The sequence below is a fragment of the Mauremys reevesii genome, linkage group 7 (genome assembly GCF_016161935.1).
Source record: "Mauremys reevesii isolate NIE-2019 linkage group 7, ASM1616193v1, whole genome shotgun sequence".
Taxonomy (NCBI): domain Eukaryota; kingdom Metazoa; phylum Chordata; order Testudines; family Geoemydidae; genus Mauremys; species Mauremys reevesii.
The window spans coordinates 53175116-53195921 of NC_052629.1; the positions used below are offsets into that span (position 1 = coordinate 53175116).

The 20806-nt window shown below is 42.6% G+C and overlaps 1 protein-coding gene across 1 annotated transcript in view; it reads right to left on the minus strand.

Annotated features, from left to right (window-relative positions):
* Window positions 1–20400, minus strand: part of CHAT (choline O-acetyltransferase) — a 54590-nt gene extending 34190 nt beyond the window's left edge. Inside the window, exons 1-5 of the mRNA XM_039481992.1 lie at window positions 20324–20400; window positions 14954–15095; window positions 12512–12703; window positions 9556–9674; window positions 6727–6780 (exon numbers count right to left, since the gene is read on the minus strand). Of these exons, the coding sequence (XP_039337926.1) occupies window positions 6727–6780; window positions 9556–9674; window positions 12512–12703; window positions 14954–15013 (425 nt within the window). The 5' untranslated portion in view covers window positions 15014–15095; window positions 20324–20400. The remainder of the gene's footprint in view (window positions 1–6726; window positions 6781–9555; window positions 9675–12511; window positions 12704–14953; window positions 15096–20323) is intronic.
* Between the last annotated feature and the right edge of the window lie 406 nt (window positions 20401–20806).

Below are 20806 nucleotides of genomic sequence, written 5' to 3' on the forward strand. Positions count from 1 at the left end.
ATATGATTGGTCTTTATAAATATATCAGAGGGATAAATATCAGGGAGGGAGAGGAATTATTTAAACTTACTAACAACGTGGACACAAGAACAAATGGATATAAACTGGATACTAGGAAGTTTAGACTTGAAATTAGACAAAGGTTTCTAACCATTAGAGGACTGAAGTTCTGGAAAAGCCTTCCAAGGGGAGTAGTGGGGGCAAAAGACATATCCGGCTTCAAGACTAAGATTGATAAGTTTATGGAGGGGATGGTATGATGGGATAGCCTAATTTTGGCAATTAATCTTTGATTATTAGTAGGTAAATATGCCCAATGGTGTGTGATGGGATGGGATCTGAGTTACTACAGAGAATTCTTTTCTGGGTGCTGGCTAGTGAGTCTTGCCCACATGCTCAGGGTTTAACTGGTTGCCATATTTGGGGTCAGGAAGGAATTTTCCTCCAGGGCAGATTGGCAGAGGCCCTGGAGGTTTTTCGCCTTCCTCTGCAGCGTGGGGCACGGGTCACTTACTGGAGGATTCTCTGCACCTTGAGGTCTTTAAACCACGATTTGAGGACTTCAATAACTCAGACATAGGTTAGGGGATTGTTACAGGAGTGGGTGGGTGAGATTCTGTGGCCTGCGTTATGCAGGAGGTCAGACTAGATGATCATAGTGGTCCCTTCTGACCTTAAAGTCTATGAACAATACACACTAAAGTGCCTCTTTAGTGACCAGAACAAAATCTGGTTACTTTGCTGTGGAATATTTTCTTTTCTGATTATGGATTGTAGCACATTGTACTGTCAATGCAGTATAAACTAATGTAGTTGTCATTGTAGGCAGGGGCCAAAGGGAAAATGCTGGTCTTGTGGTTAAGATACTAGATCAGGAGAAAGTTCTCTAATTCCCAGGTCTGCCATAGACTTCCTGTATGACTTACTTCCTTGGAAAAGTCACAAAATCTCTCTGTGCCTCAGGTCCTCATCTGTAAAATGGAGATAATAATACTTCCTTTCTTTCCACCCTCTATCTTTGTCTTATCTATTTAGATTGTCAGCACTTTGGGCCAGAGACAGTCTCTTATGTTCTGATGTAGTACAAAGCCCAATGGATTCCCACTCTCGTTTTGGGCCTATTTTTACAAGAATAGTAAATAATAACAGTGATGATAAGACAGCCTGTGATTATAATGATTTTAGAAAGGGGACATTCTACTATATTGTTCTGACAAAAAACTTGCACTGATTTAATACATTAAGCTATATTCTTGTGTTATATTTTTGTCTGTTTAAGTTAGGCTTTGTTTGAAATACTTTAACCAGGCAACTGGGCTAGCTACATAACTAAAACTACTGTGACAAAGTTCCTCCTCTACCTTGGTGGGTCCTGTGCTTATTGGCAGATTTCCTCACCTCACAAATTCACCTTGTGGATCAGGAAACAGCCCAGAGACCTTCCCCTCTGGTAGAAACCACAGTCCAGGTCAATTCCTCCTGTGTTTGATCAGGAGTTGGGAGGTTTGGCAGGAACCCAGGCCTGCCCTCTATTCCGGGTTCCAGCCCACGGCCCTGTGGACTGCAGCTGTCTACAGTGCCTCCTGGTACAGTTGCAGAACAGCTACTACTCCCTGGACTACTTCCCCATGGCCTCCTCCCAACAGCTTCTTTGTCCTCACCACCAGACCTTCCTCCTGATGTCTAATAATGCTTGTACTTCTCAGTCCTCCAGCAGTATGCCTACTCGCTCTCAGCTTCTTTCATACCTCTTGCTCCGAGTTCTTTGCACGCACACACTTTCTCTCCTCTGGCCTGACTGGAGTGAGCCCTTTTATAGCATCAGAGGGGCCTTAATTAGAGTCAGGTGCTTAACAGCCTCACCTGACTTTTAGCAGGTTAATTGGGGTCAGGTGTTCTCATTAGCCTGGAGCTGCCCCTGCTCTGGTCACTCAAGGAACAGAAAACTGCTTATCCAGTGGCCAGTAGATCTCCCTTCGACTACTCTGCTGTTCCCAACTGGCCTGGGTCTATCACACTACATATAAGTAAAAGCTGTGTTATCTTGCACTTTATCAACCAGAAAGCTCTATTAACCGGCATTTCTGATATTTCCCAATACAAATCTTCAATCTAGTAACCAGGACTAGTATACTGCCCAGGAGGTGATGCAATTGCATATTCCGCACTCTAGTTTTATGCAAAGGAGGCAGAAGACAAGTAATCAAGCTGATACCAGGGATTTATTCAAAACACCAGCTTCCAGGGTATGTCATAGGGTCATTACACATTCAGCCCAATCTCCTACACCTTCTACATCTACAAGGATAATTGATGTTGATAATGATGATGCCAAGGCACTGCAAGATCCTGAAGTGCCTTCTGAATCATCAAAGATCAAATTATGTTCAGTATAGTTTTAGTGTTAAATGTATTTTTAGTGATCTGGGTGTCCGCCATGAGCTGTCCATAGTGATATGTAGTGTCATAAGATAACCTACAGTATAGAAAACTTTACCTGTATACACCTGAGTGCTTCAAGAAATCAACCAACCAACTCCAGTACTACTACTAGATTGGTAAGTACAGTACCTTTATACTATTTTATATTTTATTCATTTTATTGTATTCTATGTCTTTGAAAACTGGTATTCCATTGGTAAGTATAGCTCTTAGGTAACCAGAATTTTTGACTAACCGGCACCATCATTCCCCCAGATGCCAGATAACAAAGCTTTACTGTACCTTGGAAAGTTATGAACTGCTTTTGCATACTAGTTTTGTGCTGTGGAGGCCAAGAATTAATTAATATAGGTTTGAAGGGATCTTAATGTATGTTAGCTAAGCTAAGATGTGACCCTGCATGCTGTAAGATATGTGGTACAGAGAGAATTGTGTGAAGAGTCATTACGACCTTGTGAATTGCAGTCTTGTTTTCTGTTCTAGTATTGCAGACAAATAAGATAGCGAATAGGCTTATGTATAAACAAATGCAAATGTTTATCTTCAATGTCTCCAAGATTACTAACCATTGTCTGTTACAGAGGTATAAATGATTGTTATGAATTGCTTACTAATTGAGAGAGATCCGTCCGGGACAAGGGGCAACCCAGTTCCTGACACTCTCTCCCTCTTGTGTTCACTAGAGAAATTAATAAAGTATTTTGATTTTGCTGCACCCAAACAAAAAGCGAGAACTTAGTTTTTCTTCGACAATTTGGGGGCTCGTCCGGGATGGCAACGCCCACGGACACACAGACGGCTACTACGGATCGTTCCCCTTCGAACCCCATGGCGCCACAATAGAGGTAAGAGACCTTTTGAAATCTCTATTGGGGTGTCGGAGGAGGACTGTCTGTGGGGGACGTCTGTTTCTGCTGGGCTCACGCCATCTGAACTTATTGACTGTGCAGCAGGATCAAATGCAGAGTGGTATTGGGGAGAGGCCCTGATAAGGTTAGTTTATAGCAGTACTGGGAACTGCTGAATTGGCCAACAGGTAAATGCATAAGGTAATGCATAAAGTAATGCATAGGTAAATGCATTAGAATGCACCGGTGCTGAGGGGTTTTTACCGCCTCAAGAGGGGTTGTCATACCGCCTCATAGTATTGGTCCGGACCAGGTAACGATGCATCTTGGTTTAAAAAAAAAAAAAAAAAAAAAGAGATAAATAGGTTTAAAAAAGGGTTAAATAGAGGAAAAGAGGCCTTGGTGTGTGTGTGTGTGTACACCAGTGTGACTGATCGTTATCGGAAGATGCCCAGAGTACCCTGTGAAGCGGAAGCTAATGATCAGGACTGCTCTAACGCAAGCCCGGTAACTAGTGGATCTTTAGGAGATCCGACCCACGGTGGGCTGACTCAGCTTGGCATAGTCCGGCGAGGAAGCTGCCTGGGTCTAGGAGTGTGTGAACCCATCTTCCCTCCCCTTTCCCTTCTGTGTGGGCTACTGACAATCTGATCGTCTCCCTGGAAGCAATTAGAGTACGCGGCTTTATCTCCCAGAGACTAGCCGACGCTCTTTGCTGAAAGGAGGTGTAAGAGGGTCGTAGTCTTTCTTGTGAGTCTCTCCTGTATGTGAGTACCCTGTAGGGAGAGATCCTTAGATTCTGGTCCGCGAGTGCGGACAGGGAACCCCTCTGAGTTTGTGTGATTGGAACATGGGGGAGGGACAGTCTAAACTTTCCACCTTACCCCCTAAGGGTACCCCTGCATATTACATGTACGTACATTATGGTCCTCAAACCTGCAGGTATTTAAATGATTGGAATCTATACACGCGTGAAAATTCATTTACTATTGTGTTTACCTATGCAGTGATTCAAAAGATGCTAGGATTACATTGACTATCCTACGGCAGTAACAGGGCAACAATGGATATTGGAATATTAATAGTTATAATGAGGAAATATTAGTGTTGGTACCCAAAGGTGAGCAACAACAGTAGAACTTCTAGAAAAGGGAGTAAATAACTATTAAAGTGAGTCTAAGAATCCTGTGACAAGTCTTCTTTAGATCAAGGAACCCAGGTCAAAATATTAAAGATAAAATGTTACATCTTTGCTAAGCAATATGTATTCCTAGCTCTTCAGAGATGCATATCAAGCTGTCATGTAAAGATGTAGTGACAAAGTAGTTTATAACATGTCAACATCTGCATTTTTAGATATGCAGATATGGCATACAGTTCTATAGTTTATCTTAGACAAAAGCACATGTTCCTGAGCAACCAAGAATAGTTTCAGACTTTTGAAGTAAAAAAATCCAACAACTCCTTCCAATTTCTTTTCTTATAGTCAATTCACAGCTGGTGAGATTAGGGTGACCAGATGTCACAATTTTATAGGGACAGTCCCGATATTTGGGGCTTTTTCTTATATAAGCACCTATTGCCCCTCCCCCACCTCCTGTCTCGATTTTTTACACTTTCTATTTGGTCACCCTAGGTGAGACCTCAGATGGCTAAATATCGACTTTGCCTTTCCCTGGCTCAAATGAATACTGGTCAGGATGCGTGACAAGGGGGCTCTCATTATCCCATGATTGAAAATGTTCCATTCCTCCGTTATGGTGCAGTGTACTGTGCATTGGTCGTCTGCCACATTGCACTCTTTGGGTGGATGCATTTCAGTGGTACTGCTGGAATGTAGTTTGTGAAATTCTTTTCGATGAATGGTGCTATATACGTAAAATACTGTTATTAATAGTACAGTTCTCAAGGACTGCTGGAGATATTTTCCTACATTTACATTTTCCATGTACAACAGGAAAAATGGATTACAACTTTTTTGGTTAAATACCAGCAGTAGAACCTGGGTATGATTAGGCTTGTGGGGTTTATTATTTTGGGATTGGGTAGGGGATGTCTATTAACAAATTAACCATGGTGAAGAGGCAAATATCAGAAATATGGAAATTGTACAGATACTTGTGAGGGAGTTTACCAATCTGGTGGTTCTCAAGTAATACGCAGGGATGTTGGCAAACTTTGCTATGACATACCACACAACAGAAACACTAACCCAAGAACCAATCCCTGCAACAAACCCCGGTGCCAACTCTGTCCGCATATCTATTCAAGGGACACCATCATAGGACGTAACCACATCAGCCACACCATCAGGGACTTATTCACCTGCACATCTACCAATGTGATATATGCCATCATGTGCCAGCAACGCCCCTCTGCCATTTACATTGGCCATACTGGACCATCTCTACGCAAAAGAATAAATGGATACAAATCAGACATCAAGAATTGTAACATTCCAAAACCTAGGAAAGCACTTCAATCTCCCAGACACCCAGTAACAGCTTTAAAATGGCCATTCTTCAACAAAAAATCTTCAAAAACAGACTTCAGTGAGAAACTGCAGAACTGGAATTAATTTGCAAACTTGACACCATCAAATTAGACCTGAATAAAGACTGTGAGTGGTTGGGTCACTACAAAAAGTAAAAAGAACAGGAGTACTTGTGGCAACTTAGAGACTAACAAATTTATTTGAGCATAAGCTTTTGTGGGCTACAGCCCACGTCATAGGATGCATAAGGTGCCACAAGTACTCCTGTTTTGTTTTGCAGATACAGACTAACACAGCTGCTACTCTGAAACCTACAAAAAGTAATTTTCTCTCTGACAGTCACCCCTTCTTGTCAACTGTTGGGAATGGGCCACATCCATCATGATTGAATAGGCCACGTCACCACTGACCCTCCACTTGGTAAGACAACTCCCATCTTTTCATGTGCTGTATATTTATACCTACCTACTGTATTTTTCACTCCATGCATCTGATGAAGTGGGTTATAGCCCACAAAAGCTTATGCCCAAATAAATTTGTTAGTCTCTAATGTGCCACAAGGACTCTTCCTTATTTTTGCTATGACACTGCCACACATTGATCTGCAGTTGGAGAGGATGGACTCCTTAGGTAGGTCTGAAACAATCACATTAGTCAGATTTTTATGTTGTATTGTAGATTGAACTGTGTATCTGACAGATGACTGACATGACTTCTGAAGAATCCTCATCTGGCACCTCATATTGTAGTAATAAAGGAGAAGTATGCAGAGCTACCATGGAGTTGCTAAAGCTACCATACCTGAACCATTTCAATTCCTAACATTAGAGTGGTCCAATGAATTATGGCCTAATGTAGCGTGCTTTTGGACACCTCCAAGCAATCCTAACCAGAGCTCTTTATATTTGTAGTCAGTCAGTGATTCTATTCCAAAATACTTACGCATCCAGTAAAGATTTATAATCCAGCACTCCTGAAATGAGATTAGCAGCAAACCTGTAAGTAAAAAATAGAAATAACCTCACTCTTTTGTCATGCAGCAACATGGTGCCATTTCTGGGAGTTCAGTCTGAGCCCGAGAAGGCCCATAAAGATCAATTATGCTCTACACTAGTGGTTCTCAAACTTTTTTTCTGCAGACCACTTGAAAATTTCTGAAGGTCTCGGCAGACCACTTAATGATCTTTCCAAATGTTGTTTGTACTGTTAACTAACTATTGTAATGCACTTTGGATAAAAGCGCTATATTACAAAAAAATATTTTGTTCTACAAATAAAAGCACACTTCTCATATTTTAATATCAGTAGTCTTACCTTTCTAATGTGATGGATGTGCCCTCTCTCCCCCGCTGCGGCAACCCCTGAGCTGGGGCTGAGAAGGAGGGGGGTCTCTTCCCCACCCCAGCAGCCACAGAGCTGAGGCTGGGAAGGAGGGCCATCTCTCCCTGGCAACCACAGCCCTGGAGCTGGGGAAAGTTGCCTGTTTCTCTGGCCGCTGCAGCCCTGCATGTCCCAAATTCCCCCCACCCCCTCTTCTCACCCCACTGCCCCCTCCCGCTTACCCTCTATTCCCCCCCAAGCCACCTCCTCACCTTACATGTGTGTTTTCTCCAGGGTCCAGGCACCTAATTAGTGGAGCCACGCCTGCATGGCTCCATTAATTAGGTGGGTGGCCCTTCATTCTCTCGTGTGCAGCCATCCAGGCACGCACCTTTAGAGAGAACTATCCGCAGACCACCTGAATGGAGTTTGCGGACCACTGGTGGTCCACGGACCACAGTTTGAGAACCTCTGCTCTACAGCATGACAGAGTCTGCCTCTTGGCAAGAAAGGGAAAAAAACCTATGATTAATTTTAACATACACATGCAGAGGAAGAATTAATTGACTAGTGTATATAATTAGTGTTATGTATTTTTATGAGCATAGTGCCTAGTCATGGACCAGGACCCCATTGTACTAGGTGCTATACAAACACAGAACAAAATGACAGTCCCTGCCCCACAGAGTTTACAGTCATGTAGTGATAATCCTTATTTAACAATTAAACAAAATTAGACTGGATACCACAAGAGGATACTTGGAAGTAGTTGTTTACAGAACAGGATGGGGGCTGCATCCTTGATAGGAGCCTCAGCAATATAAATGCTTAAGTATATAAACGGCTGCAGGGCAGGAACATTATTTCCTCAGACCGCCCATTTGCTATGTTTCTGAATGGGATCCTCTATGTTAAAAGTGTTTGTTTGTTACGGGTCATATGCATTAGAGAAATGCAAAACTTAGTTTCATAGAAAAGAATGTGCACAGTGAATCTATTCAGTAACAAGAGGAAGCACATTTATTCTAATGTTTAGAGTAGGTTTAAAAAAAGACATGGTGCTCTGTCTATGCAAAATTTTAATATAATACAGAGCAGCTTCAAGGTTCTGGCTGTTTTTTTAAATTATAACAGCATAAATTCATATGCAATTTACTCTTTCAGTAATGTGCAGCTGCAAAGTGCTAAAAGCAAAGAGGAAATCTGCAATATTTGAAAGTAGATTTGCTTTGTATTGCTGTTTAAAAAGGGAGAAATGATTTGGCAAAGGTTGAGAACTGGAAGCTTACTTTTGAATAGCATCTGGGGATGTATATTGTGTACTTGGCTTGTATAAACTTTGTTTATTCTTTATGTTTTCATTTTTTAAAATAAATTAAGCCACCCTTATATCCATATAGGGAAATGGTCAACACCAAAAATGTTCTTTGGATGCTGGTGATTTTAGAAGCAACAGGGCTCCAGAATTCATTGGTTATATGTGCAGCAGCAGGTATAATCAGGAGTAATGCAATTACTTTTTGACATAAAGTACTTTTTGAAAACACTGTCTGTTAAAGGGACCCTTCTCCCCCCAACCCTGTTTTCTTATCTGTCAGTCAGCTCTGCTGGTTGTACATAGCCTAATTCTTAATGAGCCCCAGAAATGATTGTCTTCTAGCTCATGTTTTAATATTGTATCTCCAAGTTCTTTTCTTTGGGCTCTGCAGCAGTCTTCTCCATTAATCTGTTATCCTGATCAATGACAACAAAGCACTGACTGTTGCTTTAGAATGGATTTTATTGTATTGTTGGAGGGTGTTGATTTCTCGATACTAGTTCTTGGTAACCCAGTTGTTTCCATTGCACTTTCAGGTTGTTTTGACACGAGCAAAGTTAGTGCCCACTTTCCAGCACTCGTGCAGCCTTGGGGTACATGGTGGGAGATTGGGCAGTATACTAACTTTTGGGCTTATATTTTTCCATACTCATCAGTCCCCAGAAGATGCTAAACTGAGCACAAATGTTTTTCCCGCATGGCACAAAGACCTCAAATTAGGGTGGCTGACATGTAGGGCTCTGCTACAGCTTGCTGAGCTGTAACTGTAGCATATTGGAGACTGTTCAACTCTAAACAACATGCATGGAGTCAGGATTTCTTTTCCCAGCAAAGAGCTCTGATTTGGGAAAGTATCTGATGAGAAGTTTAAGATGCTTCACAAATCTCCCTAGTTTTAAAAGTTCCGCCAGTATATTTTGTCTAAAATGATAAATGTGATGGCAAAAATTTCTATTTAAAGTATAATTCTTAATTTAAGGTTTCTGCATGAGTGAAATTAGAAGCTGTACGGTAGGGAGCGGTTTAATGACAGGCACCCTCATTTGTTTAAACAAGCTGGTTATCTGTTTGCCAGAGCAGCATATTTAAAGGTTTTTTTTCAGAGGCAAAAGCTGTGGTCTTTAATACGTTACCTCAGCTGGTCATTCACATCCTTGAAATGTTGACGGGCAAAGATAATTGCAGGGCTGGAATTGACTGGAAGAGCCAACCGGTTGTTGAGGTACATGTCATCCAACCAGTAGTTAAACACCTAAGGGAAGGGGAGGAAACCTCTTACAACCAAGTAAAATTGTGTGTGTGTGTGTGTGTGTGTGTGTGTGTGTGTGTGTGTGTGTGTGTGTGTGTGTGTGTGTGTGTGTAGGTGGTTGGTGGCACAATGCGTCAAATGTGGGCTTTGATTAATGGGGCCATTAATCATTTTCAGTCTGGGCTCAGCGGTCTCGGCTCACTCTAAATCAGCCACAAATCCATTATCCTATCATTCAATCTATGGTAATTTACAGTGTGCACCATAAAAAAATAAACAAGTTTATTGTATTATTACCTATATATTTGTTCACAGCCAACTATTTTTAAATAAACAATGGTAAGTGTTTATTTCTTAATGACAACAACTGTATGTTCAAGGATGGGTAGAATTTAACCAATGTAGGCTTTCCTTATGCAGAGAGTTGCTACAAATGTTGGTTGATATTGCCTAGATGCTATTTTTATTATCTATCAAGCACCTTCAGTGTACTTACTGCTGTGCAGTATGTAGAGATATACATAGCACCAGCAAACTTAATAATCTAAGGCCCTGATCCTGCAGATAATAGTGGATGGGTGGAATTCTGAGCCTGAACAGAACCCTATAATAGTCAATGGGGCTTCATGCATGTGCAGCAGTCCACTTACATGCCATCGGTTGCAAGATCAGGGCCCAAATAAGACAGACAATATAGTTAAAAACGAACAACAGGACCTAAATTTTCAAAAGTGACTAGTGATTCTCGGTGCCTGAGTTTTTGGATACCTAATGTGAGAAACCTCAAAGGGACTGATTTTAAGAGGGGGATGGTACTTGGCATTATTTGATCATTGGGACTATTTGAAGTGGGGAACTCCAAAACTGGGTCATCTAAAACACCAGTCATTTGAAAATTTAGGTCCACGTGACCATGTGAAGGTCAAAATTTCAAAGCATGGGGTGTTTGCTTGTTTTTTAATTTAACAAATTTGTAGGTGGATTATGCCATTGAGAGGTGGGGAGAGAAGCACATCAACTGCTGGCATGTTGGAGTGTGATTGTTATCAGTACTTGGCCCATACAAGCACAAGTAATGACCTCCTAAGCATTTGTGTACAGAAGTTGAAAGTACAACAAAGACATTTTCATATCCCCAGCCACTATTTCATGCTATTGCTGATCACCATGTTTTGAAAGACAGAGAGTTGTTTGGAAAATCAAGTTGTCTGTCTGAATTTAGCAGACACGCTTTGAGTACAGTAAATATAAACAGAGAAATTATGCAAAACTAATTATAAATTTATGCATCTGCTGAAAAAGATTTCCTTTGAGATTTTTTTCAACATTATTGGAACAGATGCTGAAAATAACTCCTTCCCCCACATTCCCTGGAGTCTTTAGGAGAAGAGGCCAAAGCTTTATTCCTGGGAAGTTAAATTCCAAATTAAAATAACTCTAGTTTGTCTTAACAATTGAATTATTACTTTTACCAGCCAGCCTGGATGTTGTGATATTTCAGAAAAGCCTTGTATGTGGCTCATCTATAATTCTTGTACCCTTCAGGTGGGTCACATTTCTTATTTGAATGATCAGCTCACTCCTTAAATAGTTATTAGAAACCCTTTTTATTTAATAAATGTATTTTTTCTCCAACCAAGAAGATTAATTATTATTTTAGGAACAGAATAACAAAAGGAGATTTGACCATTCAGTGCAGCTTGCAGATTATATCTACGTGTAGTCTATACAGTAGGGAGAGAATTTTTACTTGGAATGTGTCGGCTTTTAAAATCCAGCTGTCGTGTCATCATTACAATCTAGGTCTGAATACAGGAACACTTTAATTGTTCAAAGGTTCATGTGGATCATATCACTAAAGCTGGGGGAAAATTCTGGCCTCACTGAAGTCAAGGGCAAAACTTCCATTGACTTTAGTGGGACCAGGATTTCACCCTCTTCCTAGATGATATGGATAAACCTTAATACATACCATTTAGTTACAATTCCTGTCACTCATTCATTATCCAATATGCTGTCACTACTGCCATTTTTCAGATTGGCCAGTAGAGACAGCTTCAGAATGGATGGCCTGTAACTGTCTGCAAAGATCAAACACAATTTATCCATAACATATTGAACTTTTCCTGCTTTAGGGAGCAGAAACCTAGATGATTTAAAGATTGAGGCCTTCAGCATGGAGCATACAATTTTTTTTCCTGCAAAGAGGGTATTTTAGGCAAACCTTTTGACACACTATACAGAAAGGCAAATAATAGTCTTCTTTAAAACCATGTTCCCCATGTATACAGCCCAGAATAATTTGATTTGCTCAGAGATCAGACAGAATTGGTACCCAATAGTACACCATGCCCACATTCCTTTTGTAGCCCCATCAATTTGTGAAAAATTTAAACTTTTTTTTTTAAACAAAAAATGTCTAGTGCCCACAGCTGCCCAGAGAGCCTTCCAAAAGGGATATAGCACTCTCTGCCTGTGTGTGCAAATAGCTTTAAATGACGGCTCTGAGAGATGTGAACGGCCCTCATTCATCCTACTGAGTTGTTGACCCTGAAGTCTAATGATGGCATTGCAAATATCTACATTTTTAACAATGTTAGTGGCTAATCATTTTAGAAACATTCCAGTTTACCCTTCTGGGATTGTGGATAGAAGATGAATCAAAGCACCAGCACATTTTAATCTAGTCTAATCTCCTGGACTTGATCCAAAAAGGTGACCTGATTTATAGCAACCTGATATAAAGGTTATTCGTGTAAATCACGTAGGACATCACAAATAACTTACAAATGAGCAGCCTCACACACAAGCCATTCTTTTTCTAATGTGCATTTGCTTACCCAGTTTCCAGTCTTCTCCCTTTTATCTAGAAGTTTTTGCTGTAAAGATTCTCCTAGGCCTCCTGCAACTCCAAATTGTTCCACTATGGCCTTGGTCTTCCTAAATTGCTCCTCTGGAATCAAGTGTTTCACGCATTGTAGGTACATGTGCAAGGTCTGTTGCAGTGGAGGCACCGGAAGCTTGGGCAGTGTCTAATCATAAAAAGATGGAACAGTAAATAATTGTATGTATTTGTAGTATTTCTTTGTTTTTGGTTGAGTTACAACAGATGGTGTGAATATTTTAGAGGAATATATAGGTTCGGATTGGATCTTGGGTTTGAGATGTTATTATCTGAGACCAAGCCCATACTCCTAGCTTTGGCCAAATGTCATTTCTATCACACATTTTTTTTGCACTAACTGCTATAGAAATAGCATAAAAATATTTTTTCTTCTTTGTATTAGAAAGATGAGCCAGATGAAGGCAATGCATAAAGAAATCTCCCAGGAAGAGTTAAAGTTCTCCTTAAGGGAAGCCTTCCTGATGGCACTGGAATCTTACCAAGTTTAACTGAAAAGATGCAGAGATTCCTTTGGAATTAGTTGGTGCTGCCCTCAACGTGCAGATTGATTGTCAGGGACAGATGCACAGAGCTTTTCTTTGAGGGTGACTAAAAGGGGAAATATTGGAGGACCACATGGCCTATTTCTCTAGAAAAGGTTTCAGCCACCTTAAAAAACTTCCCTTTTGAACCCCTTTAATTCTCCTAGGGAGATTCCTTTAGTATCTACTGTCTATGTCTGACACATCTTTCTAGTAAATCTGCATGCCATGTGCAGTGTCAATGAATTCCAATGGGATCCGTGTATATTTTACATTAGTGGTATCTCGTAGCAGTTGTGGTTTTGAACATTGTGGGTGTAACTGCGTCACTTCGGTGGAGTTGGATCAGTGATGATGTTGACCCAAGATAAGTTGGGTGTAAGATCTCTGATGAAGAGCACAGTTAGTTGTCTATGCAATAATTAACCAAAGGTGGCTCTCAAACAGCATTCCTTAGTGTTCTCATGCATTACTTTTGGACATTATCACTTTGTTTTATAGGTTGGAATTCAGCCAAACAAATATGAGCTTTCATGACAAATAAAAAGAGCAGAGAAGTATGGTGGAGGGGGCAAACAAAGCGGAGATCCATGGAAGGATGGAAAAATATGAAAGATTTTGAGTCTATCAGAAATCACAAGTGTAGTTCCCAGAGAGGTGTACGGTGTCCTCAGAGTGCTGAAATTGATTTTCACCTAGTGAAGCCATCCAAACCCACCCATTAGTATTTCTCATACAATGGGATGTTTGTGTGGATCAGTTCTTATAATAGATATTCATTCTTTTGTTTTGGCTTTCTTCTGTTTCATAAACAGGCAGTCTTCAGATTGCTTTTCCCTATTTGATGTACTAGAAATTCATTTTTAACAGGTTTGTTCCTTTACCAGGGAAAATATGTGCATGAGAGAGAGCTGTGCTCTGAGCCGAGAACATGGAACTCTGAGTTCAAATCCCAGCTCTACCACTGCCACCCAATGCTGCAGGGAAAGTCACCACTTTGTCTCCATTTCCCCATCTGTAAAATGGAGATACTACTTAGCTACCCAGGAAACATGTGATGGGATGAATTAATTGATGAAGCTGAAGGGCCAGATTAGCCTGTAATGCATCTATATACATCATAAGTGAACAAGTAATTAAGCGGTCTCATTGTGATTTTTGTCCATTTGGTGCACAATACAGGCATACAACCTCGTCTGGAATTTATTTGAGCAGTTCAGTGGTAATGGGCATGGAAATTTTTATGTCCTGGTGATGTCAGATACTCTGGTTCCATCGTGTTTTGTCCAAGTAACGTTGCTGTTAGTTTCATGTCTTTACTAAGGCCAAAAGTTTCACGCGTGATGGACTTAGCTAACTAATTTGGGGCATACTCATCTGAATTTCTGGCCTAAGCTCCCTAAATCAATGTATTAACTCTTTAATATTTTTACCCAGCTGTCTCACAGATGAGTTGTATGTGAGAAACTGATAGGTGGCCTGTACTAGTAAGAAATTAATATTGGCCATTTCAGACTTTGTTGTAAAGAATCTGCTCTATTTTTTTTGTTGGTCTCTGTTTCTCCATCTGTAGAATATGGATAATAATACATAACTACCTAGTAATGCTCACAGGGGCCTGGTGAGGATAAATTGTTTGTATTGTGAATACGAAAAGTGCTAAGACTAGTTTAAGGTCTTGATACTACACTGTTGCAAGTGATCATTGTTTTCCAAAAATCAAGAAACGAGGTTAGGAATAGTGTTTGTATTTACCACTAAGTTTCAGTGATAACACTGCTCCTATCGATAATAATTAAAAATCATCTTTCTTTAATCCAACTCTGTTTTATTTTTGTCCAAAACCAGTCACTTACTGTCACATCTTTGCTGGATGCATCTTTCTCCTTCTGTGTGGGTTTCTCTAGCACAGGCATCCTTGCATTTCTTTTGATATCTTTTACTGAGGCCAGAAATTGAAGCCACTTGGGGGCACTTACAGAGCGGCACACCTCGGTTCTGGAAATGGAAAAGATTTAAAGCCAAGTAGGTGACAGTTATTACCAAAATGTGCACAATATATAGTGTTCCCTGTGCAAACATACACTGAAGCTTAAGAATGCAAAGTTGAAGAGAAACAGAACTACAATATCTAAAGTAAACTGAATCGAATCCTTTGAGTATTACTTTGTCATTCAATTTGTTGCATTTCTCTATAAATTCATTTCTATAGAAATATCCCATGTACGTAATGGGTTCTCTTTTGCCAGTTTTGATGCGCTTTATTTTGTTAGTCTAATTTACTTCAGAGTATGTCACACCATTTCAGAGTAAGGCCTGGTCTGCAGACAGCTTCTATGTCAGTCAGGGGTGTGACTTTTTGCTAACATAGTTATACTGAGGATGCAGTTATACCAGTATATTCTATCCAAGGTACTTCCAAGGCCCCTGTTGCCACGGTATCAGAGCACCTCACACTCTTTTAATGTGTTTTTTCCTCACAACACACCTGTGAGGAAATGAAGTGTCAAATGACTTGCCTAAGGTTACAGAGAAAGTCTGTGGCAGAGCGGGAAATTGAATCTCCTGAGCCCCGGGTGAGTGCCCTAACCATTGGACCATCCTTTCTTTTACCTGTGACACTGCCTTATACCAGCATAGCTTGTTCTCCTTCCCATTCAGGAATAAACTATGCTAGTATAAGCAGATATATTGGTATAGCTGCATCCACATCAGCTGATTGGGCTGCTTTAGCTATAGTGGTATAGTTAAGGTAGTCCAACTTTTGTGTGCAGACAGGCCCAGATGCTTCCTCTCAATTCAGGTGCCACTGACATTTGCAAAGCTGCTGCTCATCAGCTGCCAAACCTTGTAAGCACCTAAGTCCCTTGGATACCTAGACTTCTGCCAGCCAGCATTTGCAAAGCTGCCTAAACACTGATGCCAGCCCCACAAGTAAAATAAATAGATGTTGATCAAGTAGATCGAGAACCTTCAATGTTTATAAAATACTTGTGACTATACAAATGCAAGGTAGTGGTATTATTGCTACAATGGAGTTTTAAAATAATTGGTAGGAGAATTTTTGTGTTTGAAAGTGAGGGGTGAATTACTGGGCATGCTGTGGAAGGCACTGTGGGTTATTTCCTTCACACAGCTCTATACAAGGGAAATTTAGGTTAGATGGTAGCAAAAACTTCCAAGCTCTCGAATGGGCTTCCAAGGGTTTTAAAACACCGGTGGATGTCCACAGGGCACTGGAATGAAACATACCAAACTCTCTTTTTGATCTGTGATGTGCTTTATCATAGATATTATGATGTGAAAGGCTGCATTAACCCACAGTACCACTCCGCTCTCTATATAGTATTACAAAAATCTCTCCAAGTATTTATGAACCATTAAGCGAACAACATAAACTCAAAAACCAAAAGAATTTAAACTTTCTGTAATGCTCACTGAAGTCTGTGGCGTATGTAGCTGTGAAACTGTGATGCCTTAGTTCTCAGTGTACTGCCTTTACATTCATAAAAAACCTACGTTCAAAGACAGAGCAGCCAGTTTGTCTTTGAAACTGCCACAGCCTGTGCTGAGGACGCACACACGTGGTGCTCTTGCAGGCAGACTTTCCTTCTTTCCTTATTGTTTCCTTTAAGTTGAAATAAATGTCATGCAATCTCAAAGTACATGTTTGTTCTTTGTCTGTGGAAAAACTTAGCAAAGGCAAAGCCCCTGGGGTGAATAAAATCATAGAATCATAGAAATGTAGGGCTCGAAGGGACCTCAGCCATCAAGTCCAATCCCCTACACTGAGGCAGTACTAAATCAATGTAAATCATCCCTGACAGTTGTTTGTCCACCCTGTTCTTAAAAACCTCCAGTGATGGGGATTCCACAACCTCCCTTGGAAGCCATCATTAGGGGCAATGTTTGTCTTCCTTGTACAACATTTAAGTGAAGTCAGGATTTGTGAGAGATGCTAGATTGACAGCATTTGTGACTGCAAGTGAGACTCTATCCATGGAAGATACAAAACAAAAGCAACTACAGTGTCAGATTTCCCATACTATTCCAAGTCCTTGTACATGATATATATTGTTTGTTCTTCATGTCCACTGAAGGAAGGACAAGAAGTAATGGGCTTAATCTGCAGCAAGAGAGTTTTAGTTTAAATATTAGTTATTTCTAATATTTAAACTAAGACTCTCTTGCTGCAGATTAAGCCCATTACTTCACTTAAATGTTGTACAAGGGAGACAAATGTTGCCCCTAATGATGGAAAATCCCAGTGAAAAGCAAGATGACTTTATAGTTAATCACTCTGATTGAAAGGAACATTGTCAAAGTTATTGGGCCAAAAATTAATTTTCATGTCTTTGATTATGGGTGGCTGAAGTACACTCCCACTGTTCCTTCAGTTAACTCCATCTTTTTCAGCAGGATGCTGACATTTGCAGGAATCATGTAGTGATTGTTCATCGTGCTTCAAAGCAGCAGCAAAAATCCACAACAGAGAAGACTGACCTCTTCTTTAGCAAATAACAGAGAAAGACTGACTCATCTAATCCACTTATTTGGGTTTGTTTGCAACTCATTATTGGAGTCAATAGATAGGATTTAGGTATCAGTTAAAATTACTTCTTGCAATTTATACTGTAGTGGTAGTTTTACACAAGCAGCTCACAACCAATCATGCTTATTCTCTTTGTTATCAAGAGTATGCACTTTGAGCTTTGCATTACTATGGCTTGTTAAATGTTTGAAAAAGCTAAAGTCAGGGCTATTTAATGCCTAATTTAAGTCTCAGCCAGTCATATGGCCATTGCTTGATATATAATGACTAGTGTGAAATCACAATTAAATCTTTTGCTCTTCTTTTTCATATTAGACTTCTTTAACTATGTCATGTGGTGGAAGGGTATATAAGTACTGGGATGAAATTATGAAGGGGAACATTTAGGCAGCATGTTAGGAGAAACTGAAGAGTGAAGACATTAAGCTTTCATCCCTTGAGACCTTTATAGCTACATTGCAAGAACTAGTACACAAGGCAGGCAGCAATCCTGGATTCGCTATGAGATAGATCAAGTTGACCCAGTAGATCTTTTGCAGTGTGTCTCAATGAGCAATGGGCCTGATCCCTCAATATGTCAAGTGCCTCCTACAAGTTCCTGATCCACTTCAACTCCCAATGACCTCAGTGGGGATTGAGGACTCTCAGCACTTTGTGAGAGACCCTCAGCATTTCTCGGCGCTGTTTTCTTGGGAGCTAACCAGGCCTCTCAAGCGTTGCGCAGCCAGGCCCAGGGTATGCCAGATGAACAACTCAAGGATCCGCGAAGTCAGCTGGGCAGGGGAAAGAAGACTTCGAGGGCTATAGCCCGTGGGTGGAATACCTTCCTCGACGGAATGAGAGCTACTGGTGTGAACCCAGCATCTAACCTTCCTCTCTGGCAGTATTGGGTGGGATCCCGACAAGCTGCGCGAGAGCGAGCGATAGAGGGAATATTGGCCGGGGGGAGGCGCGCAGAGGAGGCAGTGGAAGGTCTCCGCACCAAGGCCTCAATCCCTTGGGCAGCGCAGGGGCGGAGAGCTCCGTGCCTCGGGCTGCTGCAGAGGGCCGCGTGCTGGGCTGGGCTCCCGGGAAGGGGGCGGGGCGGGCGCCCGCATGGGGGCACTGGAAGAGGGATGGGGTGACCGCTCCGGGTTACAGGGCGGAGGGCCGCTCCCGCTGATCGGTCCGCTCTCTCTGCGCGGCGCTGAGCCCCTGGAGCCCGGATCTCTCGCTGCTCTCCCAAGCCAGCGGTTACCTTTAGCTTTCGCTTTGCCCGCAGCCGGCATTATCCTGCTTCCTTCTTCCTCTGCCCCTTCCCATCTCCGCTGGAGCCTCTCTGGCCCTGCCCCTGGCTAATCCCCTTTCCATCCATTGCGCTTCTGCGTCCATCCCTTCGCGGGTCTCACCCCTCCTTTCTAGGCGATCCCGAGGGAGGCTACAGGCTAGCAATGGGTAACCGCGGAAAGCAGATTAACTTTAGGCTTTGCGCTGGGGGGGCGAGGCGCGGAACACCCGCCTTGACTTTCTGCAGTGAATAAAAACTTATTGCGCTCCAGCTGTGCTGAAAGTAACTGGCCTAAGCTGCTGGCTCTGCCCAGTGTCTGCTGCGCGGGGAAGCCAGGTAAACTCCCGCCTGCCCCGAGTCCTTGGGAAAGAGTTTGCTATCGAGATTGGCTCTGCCACTTGAGTCCAGAACCCGCCCCTGGTCCCACCCGCGGCGGTGTTAGTGCAGCCACCTCTGGGGCTGGCACCAGGGGCTGCGCTGTGGTTTTTGCAGCCCCAAGCAGGGCAGTGAGGCGGCCTTCGGCGGCGCGCCTGCGGGTGATCTGCCGGTCCCGCCGCGGAACTGCCGCCGAAGCGGACCTCCCGCAGGTGCCTGCCTGACTGCTGCCCCCAGGGCGACCAGCACGCCGCCCCCCGGAGCTTGCCGCCGCAGCCACAGGCTTGGTGCGCTGGTGCCACCCCTGGCTGGCACCACTTGGAGGCGGATTCGTCTGATACAAACCCACCCACAAAGACACAGGTGTCCGCAAGGAAGCGCTCAGAAAGGGCGGAGCACTGAGTTATAGACCCAGCCCTGGTTCGGACACCTTGACAATCTTCCCGATCTTCCGAGCGCTTGAGCTCGGCTGGGAGGAGGCAGCCTATATAAATATTTAAAGGGACAGTAAAGATGCTGCCTGCAGCCAGCCCCTTTGAGGAGATGATTTAACGCGCTGGAATAGACAGAGATTAATGGAACTTGCCAACTACACCAACATAATAAATGGTTAGCAGCAGAGCAAATTAATAACAGCAATAAAAGTCAAATCTTCCCCTAACCGTTGCTCTGCGCTCGCGGTGTTAAATTGATTATAAACCGAGGCGTCTACAACGTGTAAAAACGGATGTAAATAGTCCCACTCCTCCCCCTCGTCTGGTTTTAGTCGCCTTTCGCCTAAATTAGCCGATTCCCCGGACATCCTGCAGAGACTGGAGCTTGGGTTTGTTCGCGGGGTGTCATTCTACGGAACAGTGCCTGCTGCAAAATGAGTCCAACGCGCGCGCACACACACCGGTGTGAGAAGGGCACATCTGTCTGGTGCAAAGGTAGGAAAAGGCACAAACTAAAGAGCCTCTGACACGCACCCCTGACGTGAGCGCGAACAACTCTTGAGTGCATCAGTGCCCGCGAGCGCTGAACGCCCCTTACCTGTTCCAGCGAGCTGATTGAAGTCGAAGTTTCAAACGCAAATGTCAGGAGCAGAGGGAAACGGGGAGGAAGGGTGGATATTTCAGGCTTCAAAACGCTTCTTGCGGGCTCAGAAGCGCTCTGGGCATCGTGGAGGCTTTAGAGCCTGCTTTTGCTCTGTCCAAGGTACTTTCACGTCTCCCTTTCCTTCTGGACACACACACTGGCGTTGGGAGAACCTCTTCGTTCAGCCTCCCCAGGTCTGCCTGTCTAACTCCTCCCTCCCTCCCTTCCTATTCGTGCAAGTCTGAGAGGCCTCCCCTAAAGCAATCCAGCCCAACCTCAAACCATCCTCCAGCTAGAGTTCAGCTTTCCTACAGGCTGGACACGAGGGGAGCATCCTCCTCTCCGGGGCCAGCGGCAGGGGTTTTGCATTGTTTGCTGCCCCTATCCCAGCAGCAGATTGTGCATTTAAAAGCAACATGGCGCTAGCCTCTCTGAGCG